Source organism: Zalophus californianus, chromosome 2, assembly GCF_009762305.2.
Source record: "Zalophus californianus isolate mZalCal1 chromosome 2, mZalCal1.pri.v2, whole genome shotgun sequence".
In the NCBI taxonomy this organism is placed as follows: domain Eukaryota; kingdom Metazoa; phylum Chordata; class Mammalia; order Carnivora; family Otariidae; genus Zalophus; species Zalophus californianus.
The window spans coordinates 90,053,679-90,067,852 of NC_045596.1; the positions used below are offsets into that span (position 1 = coordinate 90,053,679).

Below are 14,174 nucleotides of genomic sequence, written 5' to 3' on the forward strand. Positions count from 1 at the left end.
ATTGTGTAACTTTTCTTGATTGCTTATTTGACCCATGTGTTATTTAGAAGTGTGGTGTTTAATTGCCAAATATTTTGCAATTTTCCAGCCCTCTTTTTGATTTCTACTTAAATTCCATTGTGGTCTGAGAGCATACATTGTATGATTTATATTTTGCGTTTGTTTGAATGTGGCCCCAAGTGATGTTTATCTTGGTGAGTGTTCCATGTAAGCTTGAGAAGAATGTGTATTACCAGTTGTTGGATGAAATAGTCTATTGAGGTTAATTCTGTCTAGATGATTGATGGTACTGTTGAGTTTAGCTATGTCCTTAATGATTTTTTTTGCTGGCTAGGTCTCTCCATATCTGATAGAGAGGTATTGAAGTCTCCAGCTATTATTGGATTTATTTCTTCCTCCTTGCAGTTCTATCAGTTTTGCCTCTCATATTTTGACACTTTGTTGTTAGTTACATACACATTAAGAGTTACTGTGTTTTCTTGGAGAAGTGACTACTTTATGTAATTATGTAATGCCCTTCTTTATCCATGATAACTTTCCTTACTCTGAAGTCCGCTGTGTCTGAAATTAATATAATTACTCCAGCTTTCTTTTTCATTTAGATATATAAACCTTTATATTAGTTTCAGATATACAATGTAATGATTTAATATTTGTATATATTGCAAAATGAGCACCACAATAAGTCTAGTTAGTATCCATCCATATATAGTTATAATTTTTTTTCCAGCTTGTTTTTGATTAGTGTTAGCATGATATATCTTCCTGCCTCCCTTTCCTTTTCATCTATGTATGTCTTTATATTTAAAGAGGATTTCTTAAATGAAGGGGGGGAAATTGGAGGGGGAGACAAACCATGAGAGGCTATGGACTCTGAGAAACAAACTGAGGGTTCTAGAGGGGAGGGGGTGGGGGGAATGGGTTAGCCTGGTGATGGGTATTAAAGAGGGCATGTTCTGCGTGGAGCACTGGGTGTTATGCACAAACAATGAATCATGGATCACTACATCAAAAACTAATGATGTGATGTATGGTGATTAACATAACATAATAAAAAAAATAAAGAGGATTTTTTGTAGACAACCTGTAGTTGGGCCTTGTTTTTTAATCCAGTCTAATCAGTCTTTTAATAAGGTGTTTTTAGACCATCGATATCTTAAAGTGATTGTTGCTATAGTCTGATTAGTATCTGTCATATTTGTTACTTCTATTTCTTGCCCCTTTGTTTCTAATTTTGTCTCCTGGTCTTTGAATGTGTTTTGTGTTGTTTTTTTAAGATTTTATTTATTAGAGAGAGTGTGCATGCACATGAGCAGGGGGAGGGAGGGGCAGAGGGAGAGGGAAAAGCACAATCCCAAGACCCCAAGATCACGACCTGGACTACCCAGGCACCCCCGCCTTTTGTGGTTTTAATGGAGCATTTTATGATTCCATTTTCTATTGTATCATATCAGTGATACTTTTAAATTTTACTTTTTTTAGTGATTGCCCTAGATTTTGCAATATACATTTACAATTAACCCAAATTCACTTTTTTTTAAGTTCTTTTTCTTTTTTTTTTGCCCAAGTAGGCTCCATGCTGGGCGTGGCTTGAACTCAGTGTGGGGCTTGAACTCAGAACCCTGAGATCAAGACCTGAGCCGATATAACCAACAGAGCCACATAGACACCCCTAAAGATTTTAAGTAATCTCTACACCCACTGTGGGCCTCGAACTTACAGCCCTGAGACCAAGAATTGCACGCACTACCAACTGAGCCAGCCAGGCACCCCCAAATCCACTTTTAAATAACACCAGACTGTTTCACAGGCATTGCAAGTACCTTGAAATAACCATGTATTTCTTTTCCTTTTTTTTTTTTAAGATTGTATTTATTTATTTGACAGAGAGAGAGACACAGTGAGAGAGGGAACACAAGCAGGGGGAGTGGAAGAGGGAGAAGCAGGCTTCCCGCGGAGCAGGGAGCTGGATGTGGGGCTCGATCCCAGGACCCTGGAACCATGACCTGAGCTGAAGGCAGATGCTCAATGACTGAGCCACCCAGGCATCCCAAAATAACCATGTATTTCTGATTCTTTCTTCCCATCCCTTATCATTCATTTCACTCATATATAAGCTATAAGCATTGAATACAATTTTTGCTGCTATTATTTTGGACAGACTGTTACATCAATTAATAAGTGAAAGGAAAAATATGTTTTAATTTTGTCTTCCCTTATTCCTTCTTTAACGTAGAATTCCTTTATTTATGTAGATCTAGGTTTCTGACCTTGCATCATTGTCCTCCCTTCACTTTTAACACTTCTCACAAGGCAGGGCTACTGGCAGCAAGTTCTCCAACTTTTGTTTTGAGAAAGTCTTCATTTCTCCACTTTTGAAGGATACTTTGGTGGGATACAGAATTCTAGGTTTGTGGGTTTTTTTTTTTTTTTTCCCACATTGACATAAAATGAACGCACCTTCTAGAATTTCTAAAAGGAAGAGAATTTTATTGGAGTCCAGGTTAGGACAGCTGCCCAGGATATGCAGTCTTTACAAAGCAGAGGGTGCTCTGTCAAAGGAACGTTTGGTGCAGGTTATTTACATTTTCTTGTATAAAAAGTTACAAGTCATTAGACAAAGGACATTTCAGAAAGTTGCTGACCTTAAGTTTCTAGTATATTCAGAGCTGTCGGACTTTAATCCTGTGGGAACCAGGGAAGTTTCTTCCTTTTAATTTTGGTTCAGAATGGTCTTTGGGGGTGGTTTTCCTTTTTTTTTTTTTTTAAGATTTTATTTATTTGACAGAGAGCGAGCACAAGCAGGGGGAGCGGCAGGCAAAGGGAGAGGGAGAAGCAGGCTTCCGGCAAGCAGGGAGCCCGATGCGGGGCTCGATCCCAGGACCCCGAGATCATGACCTGAGCCGAAGGCAGAAGCTTAACCGACTGAGCCACCCAGGTGCCCCTGGGTTTGTTTTCTTTAACAAAGCAGATGTACAGCATGTGTGAGGGCAGAAGTAGACCCTGCTTTGAGGTTTTGCCAAGTCATTTTGACGTTGGCAAATGGAAAGTATAGGGCCCAAGACATGAAGTTGAAAATTTCTTTCATCACTGTCAAGGCTGAGTTTTCCCTCTACCCGCTCCTTGCTGGTGTCGTTTCCGGGAGGGGTCAGGTGTAATTTTCATCTGTGCTCTTTGGTAGGTAAGGCATTCTTTCTTCTGGTTTCTTTCAAGGTTTTTTCTTTATCTTTGACTTTCTGCAGTTTGAATATGATATGCCTTCTTGCTTTTTCCCTTGCTGCATAATTTTTTGTTCAAAGTTGGGCATGACGTGTTAGGTAGTAGAAACTGAAGCAAGGAGGCATTTTATGTGTACCCAGCTAAGAGGCTCTTTGTTGTAGCTGCAGGTATCAGACACTTGAGTTTCTTCTAGTGTCTCTGTTTTTGTCTTCCCTGTTGTCTCTGAGTTTCCCTAGAAATTCTTTCTTGGAGTCTGCCTCTGGCACAGAACTGCGGCCCTGTTGATGTGGTGGTAAGGTCTTGAGGGTGGGGGAGAAGCATTCTCTAAACCTATGATTGAATCTCGGGTGTTGTATTGGGCCAGAATTCCCGGGCTGCAACTTTCAGAAGAGTTTCTTAGCCTTTTTATTTTTCCTTCCCCTGTGTGAGAGAGGAAGGGTGGGGGGGGGGGGGTGCGGGGCTGGAGTGTGCTCATTGCCCTTCTTCCAAGCCAGAGAAGGCTCTGGTAAAGTAGTTTCCTTGCTGTGGAGAAAGTTATGCTCAGGGCTGATGCAGAATGGTTACTTTTCCCCTCTCCCTGCTCCAAGCACCAGGTTATGTGTGATCTCTGACCTTCACTGTGAGTACCTGTGGGACTCCTGGAGGTAAAACTCATGAATGTGTTTTATTTCTCAAACCGGTCCACACTGAGCCTCCAGCAAATCACCAGTTAAGTTTAAGTGTTCCTGCCAGTATTGGCTCCAGAGGCTTCTGTTCCCAGTAAGCTGTGACGGTAGAATGCAGCAAGAAGGAATTAGTAAGTCTGTGCCTTAATAAATAGATCAATAAATAAGGGCAGGCTCTTGTTTATAGTTAGGATGCTAAGTGCTGACTGGTAGATGTGGGAGGGCTGCTGGAATTGAAAAGTCATATTGCAGCCAGAGTCTCCCAATTCTGCATGAGCCAAGAAGTGTCAGAAGGTGCCAATGAGAAGGGGATAGGGGAGGGGAGGGGATTTAGATGAAAAAAGAATAAAGGCTAACACAGAGAAATGGGAGTAAGTCCCAAGGAGCTTAAGGGGGCTCCCACTAATGATAATGGGTCCAGTTGAACACCATAGCTCCCATATCTTGTGACTTGCCCCCATTTTTATTTCAAGCTTTTTCTTACTTTCTGGTGTAACTAGATGATCCGGTCTGATCTTGTACCCCAGCATTGGTGTCAGCCATTTCTCTGAAGATCCCTTGAAGAAAAAAACGTACTTCAAAATTTTAATTGTATGTTTGAAAGTTTTATGGAATTTTCAAACACAAGTAGAGAAATTAAAATGAGTCTGTCATTTCAACAACTGTGAACTTTCTTCTGTTAATTTTTCTTTTTTTTTTTTTTTAAAGATTTTATTTATTTATTCATGAGAGACAGAGGAGGGGGGAGAGAGAGAGAGAGAGAGAAGCAGAGGGAGAAGCAGGCTTCCCGCTGAGCAGGGAGCCTGATGCAGGGTTTGATCCCAGGACCCTGGGATCATGACCTGAGCCGAAGGCAGACGCTTAACCATCTGAGCCACCCAGGCGCCCTACTGTTAATTTTTCTTAAAAATCAGGGCAGTATTTAAGAGAGAAGGATGGTAGAAGTTGAGAAATACAGAAATGGAAACCCCTGTTAAGATAGAAAGTTCATGTTCAGTGAGTCCCCAGTACTCTGGAAGGTCTTCTGTCTCCTTTCTGTGGGTTGGGTATTTGAGGAAACAAGTGGAAATAAACGTTTTTCTAAGGCATCTCATTGTTCTACTTGACCTTACTCTCCTGCAAGCCCCAACATGTCACATAAGCTTTAGGTCCGTGTGGACTAAATTGCGGCCTCCCTCCTGCCAGCTTACTGGGAGGAGAGCCTTCTCCCTGCCTGGAGGGGTGGTTTGCTGGGATCATGTTGCCTGGGCGCGCCCACGCCTCCCTGTCCTCGGGCTTACCAGGTGCCTTGCTGAACACCAAGTCCCACCGGCTCAGGCTCACAGTGTGAATTCAACTAACGGGCACAGGAGCTATGGTTGGAAGGAAGATGACAGAGGAATTATACTGGATTAATAGAAAATTCAGTTTGTAAAATTATAAATTCGGAATTAAAAGATGTATTTAAACTCCGTTTCTTTTCTAAAGCATTGGCAAATTCGTATTTGAAAATTCAGGATGTGAAAATGAAATCCACATTGAGGACACCTATAAAAGGAATAAACAGCTTCTGGTTTTTGTTAGGCGATACCCCAGACAAATGTTTATTTATTTAGAGAAATGTTTAAATTGGTAACACAACATATGAATTTTGCGGTGCCATTTCTGAAAGACCATAGCTTGTCACTGAACTCAGATAAACATTTTGTGTCACTTAACAAAGACTCTCTCTTTGACCAAACTTGAGCCAGGTGCCTCTGAGCCCTCTTCTTTTTTTTTTTTTCTTTTTTTAAAGATTTTTTTTTTATTTATTTATTGAGAGAGAGAGAATGGTAGAGAGAGAGCATGAGAGGGAGGAAGGTCAGAGGGAGAAGCCGACTCCCTGCTGAGCAGGGAGCCAGATGCGGGACTCGATCCCAGGACTCCGGGATCATGACCTGAGCTGAGGGTAGTCGCTCAACCAACTGAGCCACCCAGGCACCCCCTGAGCCCTCTTCTTGACTAGACCTCAGCCGTGACCTATAAAAAGATTGCGGATTCTCAGGGCGCCTAGGTGGCTCAGTCGTTAAGCGCCTGCCTTCGGCTCAGGTCATGGTCCCAGGGTCCTGGGATGGAGCTCCGCGTCGGGCTCCCTCCTCGGAAGCCCGCTCCTCCCTCTCCCACTCCCCCTGCTTGTGTTTCCTCTCTCGCTGTGTCTCTTTCTGTCAAATAAATAAATAAAATCTTAAAAAAAAAAAGATTGCAGATTCTCCACACAAATGATTTTGTTCGCCCCCCACCCCTAAGAGACTTGAACAAACACCAGCAGAGCTTCTGCCAGCTCAAGGGCCTTATCCCTAGGATTAGACTACAGCCCTCCTAAAATGCTTGCCTGGGGAAGTACAACACGGTTAGGAGAACTGTTTGTCCAGGGAAAGCCTGGTGATAAGCACATAGGTCCGTGAACCCCCTCTTCTAGCAGTTACTTTGGAAAGCTTGCAATTATAAATCCTTTCTCTGTGCCTTTGAAGTGTACAGCTTCTACCGCCCAGAACTGCCATCTCAAGGACCTGAGAACCACAGACATGCAGGGAGGGAATTCTTGGTCTCACCCCCCCAGCGGGGTGGCTGCCTTGCTCTGACTTGCACACTGCCCTCTGTCTGTTCCTCTTCCGCCTAAGTGCTCATTAACAACACAAATGGCCTAGTCTGGTTAACCAACAGCCATCACGTCGAGGTTTTGTAGATTTCTGCTTCTTAAGGCCCCCGATGTTTCCCAGGGTTCCCCTCCTTCCCTGAAAACGCCCAGCCACCTCTGCACAAGTAGAAGTTGAGCTCAGTTCACACTGGATCCTCTTCCTCATCGCAGTGGTTACTGATTGAAACCTCTCCTTATCACTTTGGTGTCTGGCTTTGTTTGTCCTGGATATGCTCCACTGCTTGGGACAGAATCGTGCCCCATCTGTACCTTTCTTCTATATGTAGACCTTTAATTTTTTTTTTTAAGGCCTTTTAAATAGCAGTACATTTTTCATCAAAACCAAAGGGCTCTCTGACTGTTCTACAAATCTCAGAAGCCTAGAAGGGAACTTCGACTTCTCACTTGTTCATTGCAGCTGTTGCTTAGAATGTGGAAGGGATTAAAGTCCACGCTCAAGTCTTGAAGGCAGTGGGTGGAGATGGAAGGGAAATAACTTGAGGCCTGCTGGCACGCACTGGAGGCTCACTGGAGCCTCACTGGGCTAGTCCTGACTCCAGGGCCCTAAGCCTCCTGTGGCTGCAAGTGTGCGCTGCTGGTGGGCAGGTCTGTCCCGCCTCATCCCACCTCGCCCCCCCACCTCCAGTTCCCTTACAGTACTGAGCAACAGTTCCTCAGGAAAGAAGCATTATAGCCCAGTTTTTGTGGGAGTTTATAGATCCACAGAGACAGAAGGATCAAGAGAAATCCATAAGCAAAAGAAAAAGAACTTTGTTAAAAACTTAGAAACTGACTTCCTTTCTTATCAGTGTGAACCTCCTTTCAGATCTACATCTTGTTGAGAAGAACTTACACTTTAATTGCTTTTCAAATGTGTATTATGCTTTTGTTTACACATGTGTACACCAGCTTCCCTCCCTGCGTGTCCTAAAGTAATTTTTGAATGGATGGCTGGGGTCTAGGGGGAGGGATCTTAGGTTGAAGTCAAGTATCAAAAATGACCATAAGGAGAGCACTTGTGATGAGCACTGGGTGTTGTATGTAAGTGACAAATCACTGAATTCTATTCCTGAAATCAGTATTACACTATATTTTAAGTAACTAGAATTTACATAAAAACTTGAAGCAACAACAACAAAATGCACCCATAAACTGAAGTGTTACAAACTAAGGTGAGGCATGCACCTGGATTCTGGTAGATGGAAACCTTTTCCTGTGTGAAGATTTTTAAAGAAACAGTAAAGTCCTAGTACAAAAGAAAAAAGACAAAAAACATAAAGAATTTATTTATTTTTATTTTATTTTATTTAAGATTTTACTTATTTATTAGAGAGAGAGAGAGCACATGAGAGGGGGGAGGGTCAGAGGGAGAAGCAGACTCCCCACTGAGCAGGGAGCCCGATGTGGGACCCGATCCAGGGACTCCAGGATCATGATCCGAGCCGAAGGCAGTCGCCCAACCAACCAAGCCACCCAGGCACCCAAAACATAAAGACTTTAAAGCCTACTGTATAGTAATTTATCATTCCAGACTGTGTTTCTGTGGGAGGGACGAATCACCTCAGACAGGAAGAAAGGCCAATCCCAGATGCCTCCCTAGGACTTAGAGTGCCCAGGCCGCCAGCCACGGGCACGCAGGTTGGGTTCCTGGGAGTTGGAGAGCCTGGAGGAAGAAGTGTGGTGACGGCCTTACGTGTCCTTTGTGTCTTTTGTCAGAGAAAGTGAGTATGGAGCATGCTACGGAGATGGACAATGTGAAATCCTTGGTTCACAGACTGTTCACAGCTTTGCACTTAGAAGAGTTTCAGAAAAAGAGAGAGCACCACTTGCTGGAGAGGATTGACCACCTGAAGGGACAGCTGCAGCCCCTTGAACAGGTTAGGAAGCGACACCGTTGGGTCTGCCTGAAAGTAATACTGTTGACTGAGCACTTGCTAAGTGAATGTTTCTGTGAGTGCTCTACCTAGGCTCGTTTTCTCCTTCAGTCCTCACGATGAGCCTGTGCGTTTGGTACCGTTACCTTTGTCATCCTTCAGGTGGGGAAGCAGAGACAGTGAAGGTGCATGGGTAGCGCCTGGCGGCCCAGCCCGAGCTGCCATCTTGAACTGGTGCGGTGCCGCCCCTCCTCCGCCACTGGCCGCAGCGTCTCGCTGACTTGAGGAGCAGATGAGCCCGTCGCACTGGCTGCAGGATTCCTGGTCCCTTTTTTAGAGAATAGGCCCATGGCCCCAGCTCTGCTTACCAGATGGCCAGCTGGGAAGTTGGCCATGGCTTCCTAGCATCCGAAGTTAATCATTGATGGAGGAAAAAAATTGGAACTTTTTTGGGGAGGCGGGGTTGGAGTTTGTTTTATTTATTTACTTAAAGATTTTATTTATTTATTTGACAGAGAAAGAGACACAGCAAGAGAGGGAACACAAGCAGGGGGAGTGGGAGAGGGAGAAGCAGGCCTCCCGCTGAGCAGGGAGCCCGACGTCGGGGGTCTGGATCCCGGGACCCTGGGATCATGAACTGAGCCGAAGGCAGATGCTTAACGACTGAGCCACCCAGGCTCCCCATGTTTGTTTTAATTTAAGGGGAAAAAACGGCATCTTTGAAACCTCTGAACCCATTTGTGACTTTTAAAAATGGATGGGTGTCTTTTGCGTATCTTTGTATCTGAATAGGAAGTTTCTGGAAATAAAAGAAACTTTTAATAGTATCCTCTGAGGATACTTAGGAGATGGTAGAGTGAGGGACTTTTAAATTTTATTTGTTGGATTGTGTATCCACATTTTTGTTTTTTGCTTTTTAAAAAGTTGGCAATATACCGACTCGCATTAAGACTTGAAAATCTGGAAAGGTGCCAATGGAAAGTTCTCCTCCACCTACCATATCCTAACACGCATGGATCACGTTAGATTTTCTTCGTCTGCATACACACAAGTACAAATAGGTTATTTTGTTCCCTTTTTCCGAAAAGGGCATACACCATTACGTACTATTCTCCCCTTTTTTCACCAACCATGTATCCTGGAGGGATCTAAACATTGGTATGTGGTGTCCTCACTACTGCTGCATAAGAGCTTGGTAGATATATGCACAAGTGTCAGTCTTTTACTCTTGAGAATCTGTAATGAACCGTGTGTGAGCAAGGATACCTATGGGGCGCATTCCTAGAAGTGCAGTTGCTGGGGCAAAGAAAATAGGCACGTAATTTTAGGTTTCAGAGGACAGCCTCTTGAGTTTTTCATTGTATACCTTTCTATACTATTTAATTTCTATACTCTTTAATTTTTTCTATACTATTTAATTTTTCTATACTACTTAATTTTTTCCCCCACAAGCAGGTATTACCTTTATAATTTATAATTTATATGACTCACTTAATGAACTGATTTGGAAATTAGTGATCACTCGTGAATGTGTCTGTTTCATAACTTGTCCCTAAATCAGACCTCGTTAAAATAATGCAGATAGGTATTATTTTACTTTTGTTCCTTCTTTTCTTTCCCCGTGAGTTGGTAGCCTGTAAGCTGAACCAGGCTGTTTTTGCCTCTCAGATAAAAGCTGGCATCGAAGCTCGCTCAGAAGCCAAAACCAGCGGACTTCTGTGGGCCGGATTAGCACTGCTGTCTGTTCAGGGCGGGGCACTGGCCTGGCTCACTTGGTGGGTGTACTCCTGGGATATTATGGAACCAGTGACGTACTTCATCACATTTGCAAATTCCATGGTCTTTTTTGCATACTTTATCGTCACTCGACAGGTAAGTAGTTTGTTAGGAAAATGGGAAGTTGGAACATGTTTTGCAAATAATTCCTTATCCAACTGAAGTAATGAGCAATAAAGCTATTTTCATTTTTATTTTTATTTTTTATTTTATTTTTTTTAAGATTTTATTTATTTGACAGAGAGAGACACAGCGAGAGCAGGAACACAAGCAGGGGGAGTGGGAGAGGGAGAAGCAGATTTCCCGCGGAGCAGGGAGCCCGATGTGGGGCTGGATCCCAGGACCCTGGGATCATGACCTGAGCCGAAGGCAGACGCTTAATGACTGAGCCACCCAGGCGCCCAAAGCCTTTTTTATTTACTGAATTGCTCTCTGGGTTTTTATAAGCTGATAAATGTTGCTGTTATTTTTCATGAGGATATAGATTTATATACAGCACAGCAAAACTTTAACCTCTATAGCGAAATAAATAGTATAGCTCATAAATTTCTCCATGGAGATAAACACATCAAATTTTGTTCTGTGTCTTTATAAATAAAATTGAATATGTATTGCAAAAACACTCAATAACTTTAGCTTCATTGCATGATTATTGTGCCCAAACAGTTTTGTTTTGCTCCTTTCTATCAAGAATATGTGTGATTTCTCTTCCCAGCTTGCTTGCTTTCGAAAGCAGCAGCTGATCTCACGCAAGATGAAATGTTTTACTTGTGTTGCCTTCTGCTTGCTCTGCTGGCCACTGCAAATATTTTACTCATCTGCCTGCTTTTGCTTTAGTGTTGCTAAGCAAGTGTCTTTCTTGCAGAGACATTATGTTCATTTAAAACATGTTCTTTTTTTTATTTTTTCCTTTTAGGATTATACTTACGCAGCTGTTAAGAGTAGGCAGTTTCTTCACTTCTTCCATAAGAAATCAAAGAAACAGCATTTTGATGTGGTGCAGTACAACAAGTTAAAAGAAGATCTTGCTAAGGTACTGTATTGAAAATACGACATCTTATAACTGCCCGTTGGGGATTATCTGGGAGCCAGAACATAGTATCGGGGAAATCCCTAAGTTAAATCTTGGTCCTCGATAGACTTCTGTGTACTGTGCTTTGCTCAGTGAAACAGTTGACATGTGTGATGCTAATTTCATATTATACAGTTTTGTTTTTGACTCCCGTGTTCTACATGGGGATATCTTTTGTATGGGGGGAAATGTCTTAAATGACTTCGAGATAATAAAATAATAGTTTTCAGTAGCAGTCTTATTTCTTTTCACTCTCTGAGTATGTGTTTTTAAAGAAAACAGTCCAATATCAAGCTCAACTTTTTTCTTTTTTTATTTTTAGAGCAGGGGCAGGGCAGAGGGAAAGAATCTTAAGCAGGCTCCGTGTCCAGCACAGAACTTGACACAGGGCTTGATCTCACAACCCTAAGATCATGACCTGAGCAGAAATCAAGAGTTGGAAGCTCAACTGACTGAGCCACCCAGGCACCCCTGAAGCTCAACTTTTAAGAACATGAAAGGGGTGCCTGGGTGGCTCAGTTGTTAAGCGTCTGCCTTTGGCTCAGGTCATGATCTCAGGGTCCCGGGATCGAGCCCCACATCGGGCTCCCTGCTCAGCAGGAAGCCTGCTTCTCCCTCCCCCACTCCCCCTGCTTGTGTTCCTGCTCTCTCTGTCAAATAAATAAATAAAATCTTAAAAAAAAAAGAGAGAGAGAGAACATAAAAGAAAGTAGACTTTTAGGAAGGTGACCACCGATAACACATTTTAAGCTTTTAAAGGCATTTATAAGTTTCTTCTCCTTAAAAATGAAAGAGTCATTGTATGGTATTCCTCCTTTCATCTTTTCCATCTTTCCAGTGAGAAAACAGAGGTGCTTAGTTACTTGCCCAGGTAGTACACTGTTTCAAGGTGGGGAAACGAGGCTATGAACCCAACAGCCTGACTCCGGAGCCTCCGCTCTGAAGGTCTTCCACACAATCTGTGTCTGAGGTGGCTTCTACTCTGGCCTCCCAGTGGACTCAGTAGCTTTGTTAGATGGTAGCTTCTCAACACATTAACTTGATTTTTAATTTTTCTTAGTAATTTTAAAAGAAAAACGTTTTGGTAAAAATCTCTTCCATTGCTTAATGCATGCTCCTTTAATAGCCAGTATTCATAATATCTCTTGTTGCCTGTATCTTCTAAACTACCCATTTCTCAAATTAAAAAAAATAAGCTATTACTAGAATTAAATTTGTAATCCAAGAATTGGGGATGATAAACCCTTAACAATTTTTAAATTTTTTCTATAAAATCACTACTTCGGAAAAATATAATGATTTTATTTTTAGTTAGTGGGTACTCTTACCTTCGAATGATCTAATCTAAGAAGGCTAAGGGATGGATGTTCTTCCAACTAGTTCATAACACTGGGCATTGAAGATTTAAAGTAGCACCTGTGGGGGCGCCTGGGTGGCTCAGTCGGTTGAGCATCTGCCTTCAGCTCAGGTCATGATCCCAGTGTCCTGGGATCGAACCCCGCATCGGGCTCCTTGCTCACCCCGGAGCCTGCTTCTCCCTCTCCCTGCTGCTCCCCCTGCTTGTGCTCTCTCTCTATCAAATAAATAAATAATATCTTTAAAAAAAATAGCACCTGTGAAGTATTTTTTTTAAGGTAATAATGTTGAGGAAGAAGGGAGACTGATAGGTCACAGAGTGTTTTTCTTTTCAAATAAGAACTAGAAAAACCATTATAAAGGGGACAGCGAACACAGCAAGAACTTGAAGCATATATTAGAAGCCTTAAACTCTTCTTTTCAAAAAGGATCCCTATTCATCGAAATACTGTAGGCATTTGCCATTAGTAGTTTAAATATGTTTATTAACCTAAGGATACATTAAATTTATAGAATTCCTCTCGTGCAGTAACGCTGTTTCTCATTCTCTCTGATCATGTACTTTTTTCTTTTTCCCATTGACAGGCCACGGAATCCCTGAAACAGGTGCGCCACTCTCTCTGTTATGCAAGGAGAGGAGCTCAATGAAAAGAATTAATCTTACGTTTTTTGAATGTCATTGAATTTTTCCAGTATGTGTTGATTCTGCAACTTAGAAACTGGAACTTTTTGAGTCCCATAGTTCCTTTGAATTTGATCGTTTCAGTCTCTTTTGTTAATTAAAAAAAATGCTTGCAAAAACACAGGTATTCTTTGAAGTTCTCACTTGAGATTTTTGGTTTGTGGATTCACACGACTTGTCCAGGATTAATGCCGGGAGGAGCTTGGACGCGTGCATCCAAGTCAGAGCAGCTGTGGTTTGGCACTTGAGCTAAGAGTCCTCGTCTGCCAACGTTGTGTTCATTCCCCCGCAAAGGGGGAGTGGTCAGCACCCGTGGCATTCACTCTCATTCTTAGGCTTCCCTTACGGTTGTCTTGTAATTGATTTATTTTGAAATACATGACAGTTAGAAGACCTTTATCATTAAACATAGCTAAAATTATGATAAAATGTCATTTGAAATGTTTCATCTTAACTAGTACTCACTGAGACAGATACTGTTTATATGTCAAGTACTGATACATTATTTGTAATCCTATAATGCTATGAGATTAGCTATTTTTAATCCCAGTTTAATAATAAGGAAATGGAGGCATGGAGAGGCTAGTTGGCCCAAGTGCACAGAGCCAGATTTCAGCACCTACTCATAGTAGATGATAAATCTTTGTGCATTACAACTAATGGTTTTTAGTCCATTGTCCAGGATTTCACGGCCTGTGGGCCAGAAAGGGTAATGGTGATCCCCTGATATTAGAGATTTGCTATTAAAAAAAAACACCCCAAAGCCCCCAGTGTTTTCAGAGTTTATCTTTCAGTCAAATCAGATTCAAACTTCCTTCACCTGAACTGGAACAGCATACAGTGACCACTTGCTGTTTGTGTCAGTGTCTCTGCA

General features: G+C 42.3%; 1 protein-coding gene across 1 annotated transcript in view; it reads left to right on the forward strand.

Moving 5' to 3' along the window:
- The window catches only part of MCUB (mitochondrial calcium uniporter dominant negative subunit beta), a 93,298-nt gene extending 79,879 nt beyond the window's left edge, over nt 1–13,419 (forward strand). Inside the window, exons 5-8 of the mRNA XM_027598948.1 lie at nt 8,257–8,417; nt 10,083–10,286; nt 11,107–11,223; nt 13,204–13,419. Of these exons, the coding sequence (XP_027454749.1) occupies nt 8,257–8,417; nt 10,083–10,286; nt 11,107–11,223; nt 13,204–13,266 (545 nt within the window). The 3' untranslated portion in view covers nt 13,267–13,419. The remainder of the gene's footprint in view (nt 1–8,256; nt 8,418–10,082; nt 10,287–11,106; nt 11,224–13,203) is intronic.
- Nucleotides 13,420–14,174: the final 755 nt, after the last annotated feature.